The 17888-nt window shown below is 42.9% G+C and overlaps 1 protein-coding gene across 5 annotated transcripts in view; it reads left to right on the top strand.

Annotated features, from left to right (window-relative positions):
* The window catches only part of LOC147019399 (ubiquitin carboxyl-terminal hydrolase 14-like), a 203105-nt gene that overhangs the window by 60177 nt on the left and 125040 nt on the right, over positions 1-17888 (top strand). For 4 of the 5 annotated variants that reach the window (XM_085893825.1, XM_085893823.1, XM_085893822.1 and 1 more), the window contains 2 exons: positions 7676-7734; positions 12236-12366. In XM_085893825.1, the coding sequence (XP_085749951.1) occupies positions 7676-7734; positions 12236-12366 (190 nt within the window). Of the gene's footprint in view, positions 1-6257; positions 6357-7675; positions 7735-12235; positions 12367-17888 lie in introns of all 5 variants that reach the window. The other variant, XM_085893826.1, reaches the window with a different exon arrangement.

The raw sequence follows: 17888 nt of genomic DNA, 5'->3' as shown, positions 1-17888 counted from the left end.
TGATGCATTCAAAGCTTTGATTCAGAATGGGATTAAAATAAATTCAATTCAAATCAAATAGAAGACCAAATACTGTACTGTCTTTACAGTACTGTATTCAATCCTGGTGTTGGCTTGGGATCTTAGGGTCCGAAGTTCGAGCCCCGTTGGTCACTGAACTAACACCCGGTGGGGTTGACTCAACCTGTTATCCTTCCGAGGTTGGCGAAATGAGTACCATTGTACTCGTATGGGGGCATAGCATCAGCGGCAAAGTCGTGCCCCAACAAAATAATAGCTACCCGGCCGCCCAGCTGCCATTCGCAAGAAGAAGAAGAAGAAGAAGAAGAAGAAGAAGAAGAAGAAGAAGAAGAAGAAGAAGAAGAAGTACTGCATGGGAGTCAACAGAAGGACCCCGCACAAGCAAAAAGCAAAGATGAAGTCATGAGGAGGAACCTGGATAAGATTCGGCTTTCAGCTGCTACTCCTCTACCGTCAAACCCATCCAGGTGCAGCAAAGTGAGCCATCTTGACAAAAAAAGAAAAATCAAAAAGAACACAGATTCAAAATATTAAATAATTCTCGCTGCCAGACTATGCGCCCGATCAGGGTGAAATTTAAAGCATATATTCCCCATCACTACGAGATCATCATTGTGAAGTTTCATGTCGATCGATGAAGCAGTTCAAGAGAAGTAATTTTAAAAATATTTTTGTTCAATCCAATGTTGCTGACAGACCATGTGACCCATCAATTATCTGTGAACATGCTGATATCCCCAAGACTTGGGGAACATGTGTGTGAAGTTTCCCCTCGATCTGTCCAGCTGTTCTGGAGAAGAAGATTTTAAAAGGTTTTAGGGTAAATCCAGGTGCGCTGGAAGGGGGGTGCTGAGGGCGCTGCAGCACCCCCGAGCTGCGGGCAAGAGGAGCACAGCACCTCCTGCCTGCAAAAAAAGGTCATTTTTATACATTAAATATATATATATATTAAAACGATATAATAAATTATTTTTCTTTGGGGAAGAAAATATAAGTTAAACAAGGACAAATGTGTCCACGAGTAGCATCCTATAGATTTTGTCACCTAAAAAAATATATATATTTATATAAGAAATTTTTAAAAAACAACAACTTCCGATATTTCGTCACGTGCCTTGATTAAGCCAATAGCGAAACGCGTCATAATGTATTTACGTATTCAGGATATATTGTGTATTTACAAAATAAATAATGTATTTACGGAATTACAATACAATAAATGGAATAATCTTTAAATAGTAACGTGAACTTTTCGAAACTTTAAAGCAAATGTCCGAATACATTTAAAAGTTCATGATAGACGCTCTCAAAAGGCACCATCTATGTGAGGATGTGTACATGTGCTCAGTATTTAAGGAGATCCGGATCTTGTATATACAAGAGCCGAGTCCTCGAGATTAAGGTTTTGTCTTCACAAGAAGAACAACGCCGAGCTCTCTATGAGCAGCGTTCGCTACGCGAGACGCTGCTAAAAAATGTGTTTGTTAGTTTTTAGTGATCACAGACATGGAGATCTTGCTACAGGGTTGGGGTTCACGATGACTCTAACACCGTCGCTACAACACGCATGTGAACATCGCAGTGTGGACGGTTCCGTGGAGGAGAGAGAGAGAGAGACACGAAGGACAACATGGCGCAAAAACGCATTTCAGATTTTTTCAATAGGCCTACAAAAAATTCTAAAACATCCAGGACCGAGTCAGAAGGTGCTGATGCTGCTGATGCAGTACCTTCTTCTTCTTTGTCCACCATCACCGACGACGACCACCAGGCTGTTAGCACGTGCACCACTGCAGACAGTGTAGGAGCTAGCGAGTCAGTGGCGAACACACACGAGATAGCCAACACACAGGAGGAACCGCAGCCGCGTGTTCCACCTAACGTACTAGGATTTGACGAGCTGTGTCGACCAGACATACGTTTATCTGGGAGGAAAATTGGAACAGAGACCTTCGAGCGGTCATTTCAGAAAAGCTGGTTTACCAAGTTGAAATGGTTGCACTATGTCACGGAAAGAGACACCCTTCGTTGCTTCTCCTGTAGCAAAGCCATAGAGAAGGGATTAAGACATCACGATGGAAAGACAAGTTCATTCACAGTAGGAGGTTTTTGTAACTGGCGTAAAGCAACCACAAAGTTTAGCCAGCACGAGTTTTCTGACATGCATTCAGAATCGGTGAGAATGCTTGCTTCGCTCAACAACACTCCCATTAATGCTCTACTGTCGGACATTGTTGAGAAAGAGCAAAAAACCGCCAGAACAGTCTTAGAACTGATATTCAGATCGATAAGATTCCTCGGCAGTGAAAGGCTTCAGTTTGGAGGCCATAACGGTCGAGATGGAGTGCTTTGAAAACTTATGATGGAGCGGACATATGCATTGCCAAATGCGCGCGAGTGGCTACAGCGAAGAGACAACTGGATGTCTGACACGATTCAAAACGAAATACTGGAAATATTCACTCATGCTGTTCAAAGAGAAATCGTGCCCGAAGTGAGAGAGCATTATTTCTATAGTCTAACTGCAGATGGGACAACCGATGTAAGCACATCAGAGCAATTTTCTCTTTGTCTCCAATATGTGGATTCAAAACTCGAGGCAGTGAATGTTTTCCTCGGGTTTTACAGTGCACCCATCTCAACTGGAGAAACACTTTTTTTCCTGCATTAAATATGTTTTTGTGCACTTGAATTTGCCACTGGAGGAGCGTCGAAAAGGATTTTGCTCGATGGCGCTGCTAATATGTCGGGCCGCATCTCAGGCGTGCAAGCAAAACTGAGAGAACAGTGTCCAAATGCACTCAACGTGCACTGCAGTAATCATTCACTAGATTTGGTATTACAAGAAGTGGCGAGGGAAGTTCGTCTTGATGCAAACACGTTAAACTTTGTATGGGGTGTCTCAGTGGTGATAGGGGAGTCATCAAAGCATAAGATGCTGTTCCAGTCTATGTTTAGTGATGATGAGGTGGTCTACAACTTGTTGTCATTATGCCCGACTCGATGGGTCGTACGCACAAGGGCCATTTCATGGGTTTGCTCCTCATATATACAGCCCTTTTCGAGACACTGAAGATGCTAGACTCTAGGCCAAAGGCCAAAGGAATATATAAAAAGGCCAAAGTATGTTCTGGCTTTTGTGGCTTGTTTGTATAGACCAGATATTTTTGGCCGAGTATCTCCACTGACTGTCTTATCTTGCTCTAGCAGCGAGAGCAAGACAAGACAGTCAGTGGAGATACTCGGGCAAAAATATCTGGTCTTTCCAAACAAGCCACAAAAGCCAGAACATAATTTGGCCTTTTTAGCTGTGAGGCTCTTTTTGGACCGTGCGAGGCCGTAGCCAGAACTCTCCAAAGTGAGAAGTCAAGCATGAGGGAGGCACTGGAGTGTGTGAGTGCGCTACGAGAGTGCATGCATGCACTGAGAGAAGACGGATTTGTCCATGAAATGACTTCCAAAGTGACCGCTTGTGCAGAAAGAAATAATCTTTAAATGCCCCTTCCTCCATGAACAAACAGAACCCCTGCCCGTTTAAGGGATACAGAGGAGACCGAGGCCATCGTGACTAATGTAGGAGAGCACCAGTGGCGGCCTGAGTTCTATGAGGCCTTGGATCTTGTGACAACCGAGCTGGATCGCCGATTCGACCAAGGACTGCAAGTTGCTTCCCTGAGAGAGCAAACTGTTATCGATGCCGCAAATGGAGACTACTCAGTGTTGAATGAGATCACTGCTGCACAGCTCCCTCACCTCCCCAATCACATTGACAAATCTCTTCTACATATGCAGCTCGCATTGCTGGGTGACCTCTCCAAGACAAAAGGACTCAAGTCAGCTCAAGATGTTGCTGGATTCGTCACAGCACTGTACCCCCAAACAAGAGAGTTACTGAAAGAGTTGGAAAAGTTTATTGAACTTTGCCTGTGTCTACCTGTCTCCGCCGCTTCCTCTGAGCGGTCGTTCTCCACCCTTCACCGCCTCAAAACGTAGCTATGGAACAATATGACCCAGAGACGACTGACACACCTGACTATACTGTACGTCCGTCGTCCACAGTGCCATTCTTGATCGGATGGACATTCAGCCACTGATGAAGAGATTTATCGACAACACACCAGAACGGAAGTCCACATTTAGAGTCTTCAAATAGGTAAGACAAACATTATTATTCATTTTTGCTTATTGCTGCCGCTGTACAGAATCTGTGTAATGGTCAATATCACGTTTGTGGTATGTAGCGAGAGGTGTTTGTGTGCGTAACCAATATATAGGCCTATTAGATCTTTTTGGTGTGTCAAATGATGTAGGGGTGTGCGTGTCATTTGATTGGCTGTTTAGCTGTTTACATTGTGTCAGAGCGCTAACGTTAGTTCTGGTGTAGCTTTCCCCTTTACCTCTCTACTTTCCAAATACAATAAGTAATTCATTCAACTGTAAATTCCAACACATTGTTGGTAAAATATGTCTTCGTAGTGTGTGTGTGTGTGTGTGTGTGTGTGTGTGTGTGTGTGTGTGTGTGTGTGTGTGTGTGTGTGCAAAATAGTAACTAGTGCCTGTTATATAGTGCACTCGGGCACGTCGTTATGCCACTGTGTAGAGAGAGAGAGAGAGAGAGAGAGAGAGAGAGAGAGAGAGAGAGAGAGAGAGAGAGAGAGAGATAGAGATAGAGATAGAGAGAGGTAGATATATTATTTTTCCCCTGGCAAATACTGCAGCCTAGATTAAAGACAGCACCTCAGCACCCCCACTCAAAATACTTTCCCACGCACCTGGGTAAATCCAAAATGGCTTCTACACCATGTGACTTATGATGTCATAGTTGGGAACGTTTTGTTCCTCATGGATAGGCAGTCATAGCCGTGAAGTTTCACTTTGATCTGTTCAGCTGTTTCAGAGAAGATTTTTGAAAGTTCTTTTATTACAGATTTCGTAAGTATATTGATGATTTCCATCCTCTGTTTGTGTGTTTGTTTGTTACTTCCGAAATCTTTAGATTTTGTCAGTATATTGATGACTTCCGTCATCTGTTTGTGTGTTTGTTTGTTTGTAGGCACGATAACTCGAGAACGGAAGAAGCTACCAAAGTCAAATTACACCACGTGATTCAGGAGGGTGATGGCTCGTTATGATTAGATTTTGGTCAAAATCGGTCAAAGGTCAAGGTCACAGTGAGGTCAAACATAATTCCATAAATTCATGTGGAGAAATGGAGTATTTTTGCTTCGGTCGACTTTACGAGTTCGTTTTAACTTCGATTTTAATTTTGTCTTCGGTTTTTGCGATCACTTAGGACGCTTAAAACTCGGTTGTCGAAATTCTGGTAAAAATCGGATGTTTTGGAGACGTTTTAAGATTGAATAAAAAATATTTCACTCGCCGCGTCATGGCTCGTCACGTGGTGCAGCGCGCTCGAGCAGAGGCGTCGTTGAGTCACGTAAAGGTTTTCCGTGTGCGCGCTGACGGTGTTTTCGATAAAGATGGTGTTTAAAAGTCATTCTTTGTCCCAATAAAGGTTATCGTCGCATGCCTGACTCGCTAAGCCGTCGGATTATGTAAATATTGTTGGTGGATGGCCGAATATTACGGTTTTGTGACTTTGATAAAATAATATTAAATAATTGCGTAGAGAAATGGAGATTTTTTGCTTCGGTCGATGTTACGATTTTTGATGGTTTGGTACAGAATCATCATAGAAACTTCTGGTTTGCGTCGCAAACTTCTCTTGAGACAGCTCTTATTAGACAAGGTCAGAGGTCAATTTGACGATTTCGTAAGTACCAGTCTATGACTGCTTGTTTATTTATTTATCATTTTACATATAACTGCCAAACAATGTGACCGATGACGTCATCAATTTTTTCTGTTGACCAATTTATCCCAAGATGATCCTCAGAAATGTTCATACTGATCGGATGTAGCGTTTCGCACATGCAATTATGACGTCATAACAAAGGCACCTACACATCATACACAATAAGGGCAATACTCCTGGGTGCTCACCTGGAAGAATAATAATACTGAGGAGGAAGTCAATGTGGGATGGAATCAACGAAATGTACCAATGAACCAATGTTATAGCAAATACCTATTTTGGGGGACAACCCCCCCTCCCCACTCCACAAACTCCCATAGACCCCAATGAAATTTTTTTTCATTTACATAGCGTGAACAAACTTTGGTATATCACGGGTGATGAAGGTTGTGCTCAAGTTTCATCAAAATCGTGTGTGTAGTTTCAGAGAAGAAGTTGCAAGTGTTTGTGGATGGACGGACTGACGGATTGACGGATGAATGATGCACCATCCCATAAGCTCCTCGGAACTACGTTCCAGGTGAGCTAAAAGTCATGCTTATTCCCCATGCAGAGAATTTGCCACGTGCCAAGTTTCAATTTTCTCCATGGTGCGGTTTCGGAGATACAGAGGTCCAAAGTTTTTCCTTTTTCCCAACATGGCTCCACACCACATGACCTATGATGTTATAATTATCATTAAAACATTCTACATACGTCGTCTCTCCTATGGTAAAAAATTTGTGTCGATCCGTCAAGCGGTTGCAGAAAAAAACCATACTCACGTTCTGTACAGACAAATATACAGACAGATGGATAAACAGACCAAAACGCAATACCTTCTCCTCTGGTGAAGGTAATGATAAATGTCCGTGTGTGTCAATCAGTCCATCAGTGTGTCGTCTCCATAACTCCAAAACCATGAAACCGTGTAGCCCCAAACTTTGAGGAGAGGATAGCGGTTAGTTGTGTTTGTTGTCTGGAGAACAGTGGGGGCAGAACACGTGTACCCCCAAAATTTATACAAGTGCTTGGCACTTGTCTTAATTAAATTTATATGCAGGGGTTCACATAACTGGTACTCAGGTACTCAGGCATGGTTAAACAAGGACAAATGTGTCCAAGAGCCGCGTCCTAAAGGTTTTGTCTTCACCAGAAGAAGAAGAAGAAGAAGAAGAAGAAGAAGAAGAAGAAGAAGAAGAAGAACAACAACAACAACGCGGAGCTCTCTTAGAGCCAGCGTTAGCTACGCGAGACGCAGCTAAAAACACTAAATGTGTACTTCAAAGATGTGATGAAAGCTCAAAAGCGTACGATGACTACAACAGAGGCTTTTGATGGAATGTTTTCTGAGCTCGTGTAGGTCAGATTCTTCCATGCTAATTCTGATATACAAGTACTGTACTGTGATTTCCAAATTGAATTGTACAAAATTAAGTCTATAAATGACAACATTCGACTTCATAAGTTATATTGCAAGTTTACAACTTACAAGGTAAATGTACAAGCAAGGTGAAAGAAACGGAGGTTCAGGAGCGTCCAGAATGAAAATAAGAGCAGCTTGCGAGTGTCTCATTTGGAGCGGACATTCTGAGAGAATGCTTAAAGAGGAGGAAGATGCACACAGAGCTAAGAGGTGCTTCAAAAATTGGAGTGGGGCTTAGGAAAGCAGCCGAGCACACTCGAAGCTGACGTTTTTTTTTCTTGAGCACCGGACCATTTCTGCTGGTACTCATTGGAGAAGCTCATTAAAAAAATTGTGTGAACCCTTGTGTATATGCCAAACCTAGGCCTATGGAAGAGTGAGAATTGTTGTCAAAATTGCTTCCGATAATCTTCAAATTTATTATATTCCTGCAGGTACAAAGGATCCGTGCAGACTACAGCTATCGCCAATCAGGCAGAATCGATCACAGCAGGTAAGAGCAGGCCAGAGCCATATTGTGCTGCACATAGGTTGTTCCCACCCTGTTTTCTTCATTTCCATTATTATCATCAGTATCATCTGTTGACATTATTTATTGGAGGCTTGTTATACCGGGACGTAAATATGTGGCCAGGGGCATCGAGAGGAGGAGTCGGGGGGGTGGGGGGAGGGGAGGGGAGTCACTGCCTTGGGGCCCAGGGTCCGTTGAGGGGTCTGAGGTTCTCCTGTAACTGTAATTTTTTAACACAAATGCAAGAGAGAAAAGGTGGGGGAGGGGCCTTGAGGATGTTTTACTCGGGGCCCATGCTGGTTCTCAATTCCCCTATGATGTGGCCTTTTGAATAACAAGAACCTCATATTAGTGGGGGCTCTTCGGTCCAAATATAGGCCATACCGTTACATGACGGAAGAAAGCACCAAATTTTGTATGCAACATCAACTGGACACAAGCTTTAATTTCAGGCGTGGAGCCACATCAAATTTGACCTTGAAGGTCAGTTTTCAAGGTCAAACGTGTAGGTCAAAGGTCAAGTTGGTTGATTTTACGTTTTTGGTTGCAAAGTGAAGAAATAACTGATATCTATCCGGTTCACTCTTAGGTAATTACGAATACCTCATCAATAATACAGAATTATGCGATTTAAAAATGTAACTAATATGAAAATTCATTACAAGTACACGAGATAAATAGAGATTTCTCATAATTTATGCGAATTGCGCTAGAACGCCATGACTGGGAGAGTTTGTCTCAAAATGACCATACATCTTGGTAACCACATGTAGTCAGGTGAAGGCTTACATTTCTGACGTGTTTCATGTTGGATTAACCTTCACTTCCAGACTTTTTTGCATTCAGGACAACCGCCTGTGAAATAGTGAGGCAAGCTTGGGAATCGCACCGAGTCCGACAAAATCATGGATATGAGATGTCTCAGGGTGGAAGGTGTTGAATCCTTCTGGCATCCTTCTGTGAAGCTCCCGTCAAATTTGAAGGTTTTGTGATTAAATATGTCTTCACGTACAATACGAGCCGCCTTCGTCAGGATACTTGCGTCTTCACTAAAGTTCCTAGCTTTCGTGGCATCCCTCATTAACACTCTCAGGCAGTCATCGAATATTATGATGGTATTACGGCCATCGAATTCTTCATGGCAATCAGGGAAATGATCCAGTATCTGCTGCTTGAACCGTGTCTTATTGACAGTTTTATGAATCCCAAAGCTCGCCAGTCAATCAACATATAAGGAATGGAACTCCGACAACTTGAAGATCAGACATGAATCATTTCGCATGCAGTTTTCCATGTACGACACAAGCTCACTGAATGCCCAGGACTCATTCACGTGCTCATCAATGTTGAGCGTAACATTTTCCTTCCTTTTGTAGGCCCAATACTTATTATTCATGTTGGTGAGACAATTTTTATGGTACATGGCATCAATAGCAGTGAGGTCTCCACCAGCAATTCTGGCATGCAATTCTGTTTCTTGAAGCTCCGTGACCATAAGACGGAGCCGCCGATCTGCTTCTTTGGTGCTGAAGCGATGGAGATTACCAGCCTCTCGACAAAACACGCAGACATTTGGGGCGATGGAGCATCGTTTCGATCGTCTCGGTTTCATTGGTCTCGTCAGCTTCAACAAGACGTCGTTTAGCGGTACCATTTATCACTCTGATCAGTTTGGTGTTGTTGAATTGGCATGGCAGCTCTTGTGCCAGATAGCACGGTTATTGATCAAGTCACTGACAGTGACCTCTCCAAAATAAACAGCCACAGGTAGACTGTCGATCGCCTTGAAATCTCGCACGTTGCTGATGAAATTTTTGTCGGCATCCCAATTATGCTGGCGTATGATGGGATCGTCAGCCGGACACCTCAACATTTTGCTTGTGTGACGCTGGCAGACGAGGCATCTTGACCAATCAAATGTTGTTGTGGTGAATTCATTCTGAAAAAGGTCAGTAGGTGATGGTCACTGATTTTAAAATGGCGTTCAACCTGCTAAGGAGTGATATGTGGTTCATCTGCTCCACAGCCGTATGAAATTTCACATGGATGAGTTTGAGCATGTGAGCAAAACGTTTTCCAAAAGGCTTCTTGTCCAAAAATGTAATTTGAAAAAATGTTTAACAAGCTTCATATTAGATTTTTGGAAATTCTCAATTTCGAAATGCATTCATACTGATTTCTGAAAAATTAATATAGCGTGTTTGGAAAACTTTTTTGTATTGGGGCTTTTTTTGCATGTGAAATTTCATACCAATAAGATAAATGCCTGTGGACAAAATCAACCGGATATCACTTCTTCGCAGGTTGAACAGACAGTGGAAGAAAATATTTTAATATCATGCATTTTTTTCATCTCCTTCAAGAATTTCGTAAAAATCCTGAAACTTGTTGGGGTTCAGGATGTCAAAAGGGATATTTTGGCATATCAAATCTGACAAAGCGAAAAAGATCGCTGGAGACTCCGCCCGAAACACAAAATTCATGCACAGTGACCCGAGAATCGCTGCTCATTTTGACCCATAACACTTCCAAAATTATGTCTAACTTGTGTGCTGAAACCTGTGGGATATCCTATCTGGTATAGAAAAAGTTTGTTGAGGCCACAAAATCTCGAAAGGGGCATGATATCGACACTTGTGTTGGAGTCGAGAGTTTGAATCCAGCCGAAAAAGAGAAGGCTGACAACTGAGCCATGAAACTGGTCTGAAAACTGTTAGTTTTTTTTTTTTTTTTTTTTTCATTTTTGAGTGGCTCCACGACGAGAAAATTTTTAAATAGGGTAATGTAGCTGCATGAAAAAAATTATGCTTTCTTCCGACTTGTAACGGTAAAATTGCTAAGAGCCCCTACTATATAGTCAATCCCCTAAATCATGTAGCCTGCCAAGAAAACGTGTGATTTTGATCAATGAAGCCAATCCACTTCGTAAGGGTGCAGTCATTTGTAAAATCTAGAGTGCTGATTAGCTGAATGCTTCGTGAGGACATGCTGATTCCGCTTTCATTGGAATCCATCAATCCGTTCAAGTTATAACATGGCAAACGGACAGACAGACAAGATAGACACGGCTCCTTTTGTAATATAGATCATAGCTTGTTAAGCTGTGATGGTGTAATCGCTTGGCCAATGTGCAGCACAGAACACCCCGAACATGAAGGAAGGAATGCTCCTGTGTACATCAGAGAACACCCCCAGCATGTTACTGAATGTCTACAGCGTGTGCCAGAGTGCAGCACAGGAGCCCCCCCCCCATCCACCCTACAGTGTGGGGCTCAACGCACCAGGGTGCAGTAACCCCCCTAAAGGGGGGAGGGGCACAGAACTCCCACAGGTTGTGCTGTGGAGTGGCCCTCAGAGTGCAGAGCAGAACAGTCCCCAGAGTGTGGCATGCAGCATCCCCATATTGTGGTGTGGAGCGGCCCCAGAGTGCAATACAGAACACCCGCTGACCCTGCAGGGAGCACAGAGTTTTGTGGTCGCAGCTGGTAAAACGGAATTCATTTTAAATAAGTTTCTAGAATGAAAACCATTATAACTAGATGGTATTCATCGAATATTTACCCTGCACAGTCTTGAGAAGGACCTGGTGCAAGCCAACTCTTTTTTTTTTTCTTTGATGCAATATGCCTGCCAAACTACATGACCGATGACATCATCTTTATCAAACCATATTTCCCATGGGTAGTGGATCAAATAGTTAAATTTTGCATTGATCAATTGCATGGTTTTTCCTACAAAGATTTCCCCTTAGATCCAATATGGCTGCCAGACCACGTGACACATGATGGCCATTTTAATGAAAATCCTGTTCAAATTTCAAGTCAATTGGATGAAAATTGAGCATGTCAGAAATTTCGGCCTATGTTGATCTTTTGGCCTATGTTGACATCAAAAATAATTGGTAGTTGAATTCAATGACCCAAAAGTGCAAATCCTGTTGAAATGTTAACTCAATCAGAAGAAAATTGACAATTTTAGAAATTTCAGCCTATGTTGACCTCAAAAATAGTGGGTGGTTGAATTCAGTGACTTGATATACAAATCCTCTTCAAATTTCAAGTCAATCGGATGAAAATTGATGATTTTAGAAAATTGGCCAATGTTGATCTTTGGCTTATGTTGACCTCAAAAGAGTGATTGCTATATCACATGGTCATGCAGCATGTGGTAAAGTTTGAATTTCCTCCGCCGAACGGTTTTCGATGTACACTCTTAACAAAATGCAGATACGATGTACACTACCTATCGCTTCACCCTGCTTTTTGCTTCGTGAGCGCAGGGTAATTATCAGATTTAATCATTCTCAGTTTGTGAACTTTAACTTTTGCCGCATTTTCACGTTTGTGTTTTGACCTAACAATGGTTTTACAGCCTATCAAGCCATTGGGTTGTGCATGTTGTGCTTTCCAAAGCAACCGAAGCTTGCTTGATGTTGAGCATGACATATAGATCTTGCTAATGTCGGATGTGGTGAGGCATGCAGCTCTACGGGATTTATTTGATTCCCTGGAACGAGATGCCCAGGCTGTTCCTCCCATCACCCTCCTTCAGCTACTGCACTTAGCCTGTCCGCAGTTCGCTCAGGAGGAGGACGGGGGCGAGTACATGCTGCAGGTAACAATGATTGTGGGGGTAATTAATGTAATTGGACGTGCACTGACAAACAAGTTCCATACCAAGCTTCACTCAGGGGCATCAGTGATCATTAATTCTGAACAGGTCACTGCTCCATTGCAGGGTGCTGCTGAGGCAGCTTTTAACCAGGACAGAAATATTGAATTTGGCCAATGCACTGCCACACAATAGCCTGCTCTTTTCAAAAGGTACTTTTCACAGAACTATATTGTCATTCTGTAGCGCTTTCCCCTTTTACCACTTCATGGCACAAGTGGTAAAACCGTATTATGTGCTATTGTGCTGTCTTTAGTACATTGTTGTATTTTCCATTGTTCTTGTATCTTCCGGAATTTTAGCACAGGTAATTGCTCAATATTCATTAATGTAGTATGAATGTTGCATTTAATGAACTAGCTACATGAGAGTAAAGTGTGGAAGGATAAGACTTGTAGGAAATATGGGGTAAGATTCCCCCAGGGTGACGCAAACAAAAACAGAACCCGCACTATTTAATATATAATCCTCATTTATCACTCAAATGGCACAATCTTTGGCACAGATTACCTTGAATAGGTCAGGACCGACTGTGCTCAAATGACATGCTCCAAATGTTTGCCATGGTGATGCAAGCACGCTTGGGTTAGACAAGCTAAATGGTTGATCATTCTGACACATTCCACTGGAGGAATTAAGCAAATTTCATCAATATAATTGTTGCTTTGAGTTACTCAATGGATTGTGGCCTTTCACTTGAAGACGTTATCCTTCATATAGCCCCGAATATAGATCTATGTTGTTTGGGGCCCATTCAACAGCAAATCTTCGACTGATGACTGTCACCAAAGTGCGTGTTCAGCGCATTCAGTGAATAATTTGAAGTGTGGGAAGCGGTTTCATCCTGTTGAAACCATTGTTCCTCTCTCATAAGTTTGAAAGAGTAGCTTCAACAATCCGCAGATACCGATCAAAGAGTAGAATAAACAACAATCCGTAGATACCTATCAAAGGGTAGAATAAACAAAATAATAGCCAGGGCAAGAAAACAACCAACCGGAGATGTGAGGACTCTGTGAGGTGAGGGCTCGTGGGGGGGGGGCAGGGGGCGGGGGTGAAGAGAGGGATGATGGGGATGTTGTCATTCCCTGGGAGGGGAACAGACCAAACTCACATGCATGGACTAGGTGTCATCTACACAGGGGATGAAAATTGGAATAGGGAAGAACAGCAGAATGGAGGATTGGAGGAAGACAAAGGTGATGAAGAGCAATGTAGCTTGGAAGAAGAGATAAGACTGACACCACTAAAACACAGCTCTATCAAACAGAAAACAACAGACGGACGAAAATACTAGTCAGAAGAACCAACCGATCAGTTGCTAAAATTATACCAAAATCATCCCCTTGAGGCAAATAAATAACCTGCTTTCCAGTGGCATCGCTTATTTAAGACAAAGTAACAGGAAAACAACACTGCAGTAAGAACGGACCAGGTCCTACAAGCAGAAACCAAACACCACCATAGAAACAGAGACTAGAGACACAGAGAGCAACTGAGGAAAGAAATGGGACAAATACAACAATTTCTGAGACGAATCTGAAGTCCAACGCTAAAGAAGAGAATCCAAAAAAGGAAATGAAAAATATTGAATCAAACACAAAGACGAAGACCTAATTGGTGCTGAAAACAAAGTCAACATCGAAATGAGAACAAGGAAGATGATAAAAAAAACACGACAACGAAGTCAACATTGGGAGAAAACAAAACCAGATGTTTTAAAATAACCCAAAAATATTCAACCGCAAACTAGGGAAACGAGACCAAAATGTATCGAACCCCTCCTGGAAAAGGTAAAGCTCAAGATTTTCTGTAAAGGAATTGATGAAGATCCAAAAGAACACAATAAGGAGGTGGTGTTGATCCAACACTTGTTAGATAAAGAAAAAAACAGAAGGGCACTCTTCGACGTCTCCACATAAATGCCTCCGCCCACATTATAGTGCAGCGGATAACCACAATAATTGTGCGTTTTATGAGAAAAGCATGAATTTTCTGACATAGTTAGTGAATACCATAAGGTTTATTTTCAGATGTGGAGGGAAGTCAGATTTGACCTCTGAGGACCGTGAGAGGTCAAATCCAAGATGGCCGCCAGTCCACCAGGTCTAATGTTCAAACGTGTTTAATTTTGGAACTAAACGGTGTAAAAAAACATTTAAGGTGTCATTTCCAAATAAGTTTGGAATGGCCATTCGTTTGTTGATACTTTTGAGATTGCCAGGAGCCAAGAAAATGCATTTCGATCAAGGTCAAGGTCAAATTACGTTAAAAACTTTTGGACATTTTTTTGGTAAAGACAATGGAGTGGACCTATGTAATATAGCTAAACTTCGCTTCCATTTTGACACTCTCGGGATAATAATACAAAAAAATTAACAGAATAGTCCCATGCTACTAGTCTATTTATAACTTTATTAATAGCAATGATGATGATGGTAATGGTAGTGATCAAAATCTAACAGCCTCCAGAACAGAAGCACAGTGCAGTGCACTTGAGCGCAGCTTTGGCACACTTGCACCGTCCAGTGCATCCTTTCTCACAGCGACAGCGGATCAATTAATGGCATGATTTTGATTCTTCGGGGAGAGTGGTCCAAAACGGCTGCCTCCCAGTTGTTTCCTTTGTCCAGCTCCAGTCAGATGGCTCTGGCATCTCTGGATCCAGGACCAATGCCTGGTTCCAACAGTTGGCCTGGTAGCAAGTGCGCTTGATGTGCTGTTTGAGTGCCGCCTGGGTTGGAGGAATGTTCTCTAGAGTTCTAGACTTCTGTGTGAACAACTGTTTCCTGGCATGATTCACTTCCGTGTTCTCACTGGTTCGGTCATACATTAGCACCACAAATCGCTCTAGCAGTAACATTGATCCTTCACTGACCTCACTTGGCATGCATAAGAGTTCATTAAAAGCATCATTCACCTCTGGGAAAGACTTCCAAGTTTCCCAGGCAGTCTTCTTTCCTCTGCCAGCGAATGCAGATACAGTGTCACACCCGGTGAAAGCGTGAAGGACTGGGAGAGTCAGACACTGTGTTGGATTCATTGTGGCAACAATTTCGTGAACAGCTATGTAATGAAAGCTTGAATCCGACACCAAAGGCAACCCACAGCTCATTAGGAGCTGTCTTGCTGAATGAAGCCACAGCCAGTACTACCACATCAGTATCAACAGTACGTATGGTCACCTTCTTTACACCCCTTTTGCACAGCATCTGCCACATGCAGAAGTAGACGAGTGTCGGCCTCCACCTGCGAACATGGGGCAAGGCAGGCCAAGTATGACTCAGCCGGAGAGCAAAGGACTCCACTTCCATCTGTTGCACACAGTTCCTTGCTCTCTGCTAGAGGAAGATGAACAACTAAGTGTGACAGGAAAGCAAACAATTCGGTTTTGTTATCATTGCATCGAAGGAAGTCCTTCCAGTTCTTTGGCATCACAGTCGAAGGAGCCACTCTTTTCCTGGTGCCCTTTCCCCTCTTCTGTCTTGTTGAGGCTTTGAGGCTGGTGGGTAGGTATACATCCCAGACAAGGTCAATGCAGCTGCTTTTCTCAAGTTGAGCAGAGATGTATGGCGCAAACACTCTTTTTCCATACTCTTGAAATGTTCTTGATGTTCCCGGATTTAGCATTTGAACCACAGCTGCACCATCAAGAATTGTTGCATCAGCCATAGGCACACTTCTTTTCGAGCAGATATGATTCCAGGCAGCGAAGTAGATCTGATTTAACCCCAATCCGAATTTTCTCTCCAGTTGACAGAGCTGGCATGGCTGCTTGGTTTTCATGGGAGAAGAAATTGTCCATGTCTCCGTCTCGTGTTTGACAGGAGATGTACAGCCTCGAAAAGAGACCACAGTCACTCTTCAGTGCTGCGAGCTGTGCCTTCTGTTTTGACGTAATCTTGACCGGTGGCCTACTGAACAGTGGCAACTTGTTCTTTGGAAGTGTTTGTGTGAGAGGTGTTGTACATTGTCCCAGCCTTTCTCTCACAAAGTTGGTGTACTGCTCCTCACCAAGAGTCTCGATCCTTCTCACAGTTTCAGCCACTTGGGTGTCCACGATGTCCCTTGTGTCAATGACTAGTAGATCTTGACTGTGTTCTAGAAATGGATTCCCCATCTCTTCCAGCACTGTCACAAGTGCCTTAACCTCCTTCAAGAATGCTGCTTGCACTCCAGGTTGCTGATCATGGTGATTGTGTTCAGTGTCGCCAGCACCATGCTGTTGCTTTGTGGCCTGTTGCTCAAACTCGGTAGTGATCCTTGCAATTTCTGGCCCTGCTACCATCCAGCTTCTGAGTGCTCCGGGATTGCCAGTCAGTCCAATAGCCCCACCAGAACCTTTGACCATTGCAACCCACAGCTCATTGTTCTGCTCATGGCACTGGTCAAGTGCCATGGCAGAGAACTTGTTGCTGGTTTTGCACACCACAAAATTTCCAGATTTGAATTCTGATAGGACATCTGGGTGTTTTTCAGAGAGAGTCGTCATGTCACGGATGTGTACGGGAAGCCATCTGGAGTAGTGCGTGTGATCTAGGGCAAACATCCATGGCATGATCTGAGTCAGGGATTCCACGTACAGCTGGAAGTTACTTTCACAAAGAGACCTGATGTACCGCAGCAAGAGAAGCTCCAAAGACAAGGTCTTTAGCCTGTAGTCAAAGTGGACACTGGCCTTTGTTCGCTGTATGCACCACTCCTCAAAAGGTGGTGGACTATCAGGTTACATGGCATCAGTATCATCAGATGTTTAGTCTTCACGGTAAGCTTGTTGGAGGATTGTATAAAGGCTTGCAGCTGTGACCTGGTGTGCATGGCGGGTCTGCATCTATACCCAGCTCATCTAAGCAGCTAGTCTAAGATAATGCATCTATACCCAGCTTTTGGTCTGCTCAACCATGCCTTGACTTGGAACAGGCCAGAACGATTTCAAAACAATAGGTTTTTTTTCGTCACTTTCTTCACACATATTATCAAATGCCTGTTCATCATAGCTACAAATCGCTGTGTACACCACTTTTGTAAGTGCTATAGTTTTCAAATTAGGAGTTTGGAGCGATTTCATGCCTGAAATGATACGATTTTCCACGATCTACTCTCACAGACTAATTAAAGTATATCATCGAAATATTATTTCGGTTTTGAGGATCGGATATCGTCCGGACTAAAGAAGTGTCAAAATCTGGAGTGAAATGTGATAATTTAAAGAAATAACGAGACTTATAGGCAAGCCAATATACCTATTTACCATAAGCAAGCAAGGCTCTGTTCCCTCCTCCATACATACACGAGAAAATGTGAAATTTCCAAAGCATTAAATTTATCTTTTTCTCCTGTTTGAAGAATTGTATTGAGTGAACAAAAAATTGAACGTGCCAAAATTAACCAGCATCATTGAGCTATACAATTTAATGCATTCACTGCTTGACCTTGTGCCCTGTCCCCCAGAGGGACTGCTTATC

This window comes from Eptatretus burgeri, chromosome 9, assembly GCF_056783735.1.
Source record: "Eptatretus burgeri isolate ZD-2024b chromosome 9, Ebu_testis_v1, whole genome shotgun sequence".
In the NCBI taxonomy this organism is placed as follows: domain Eukaryota; kingdom Metazoa; phylum Chordata; class Myxini; order Myxiniformes; family Myxinidae; genus Eptatretus; species Eptatretus burgeri.
Note: the sequence above shows the minus strand (reverse complement) of the source record. Positions and strands in the feature narration are given on the sequence as shown.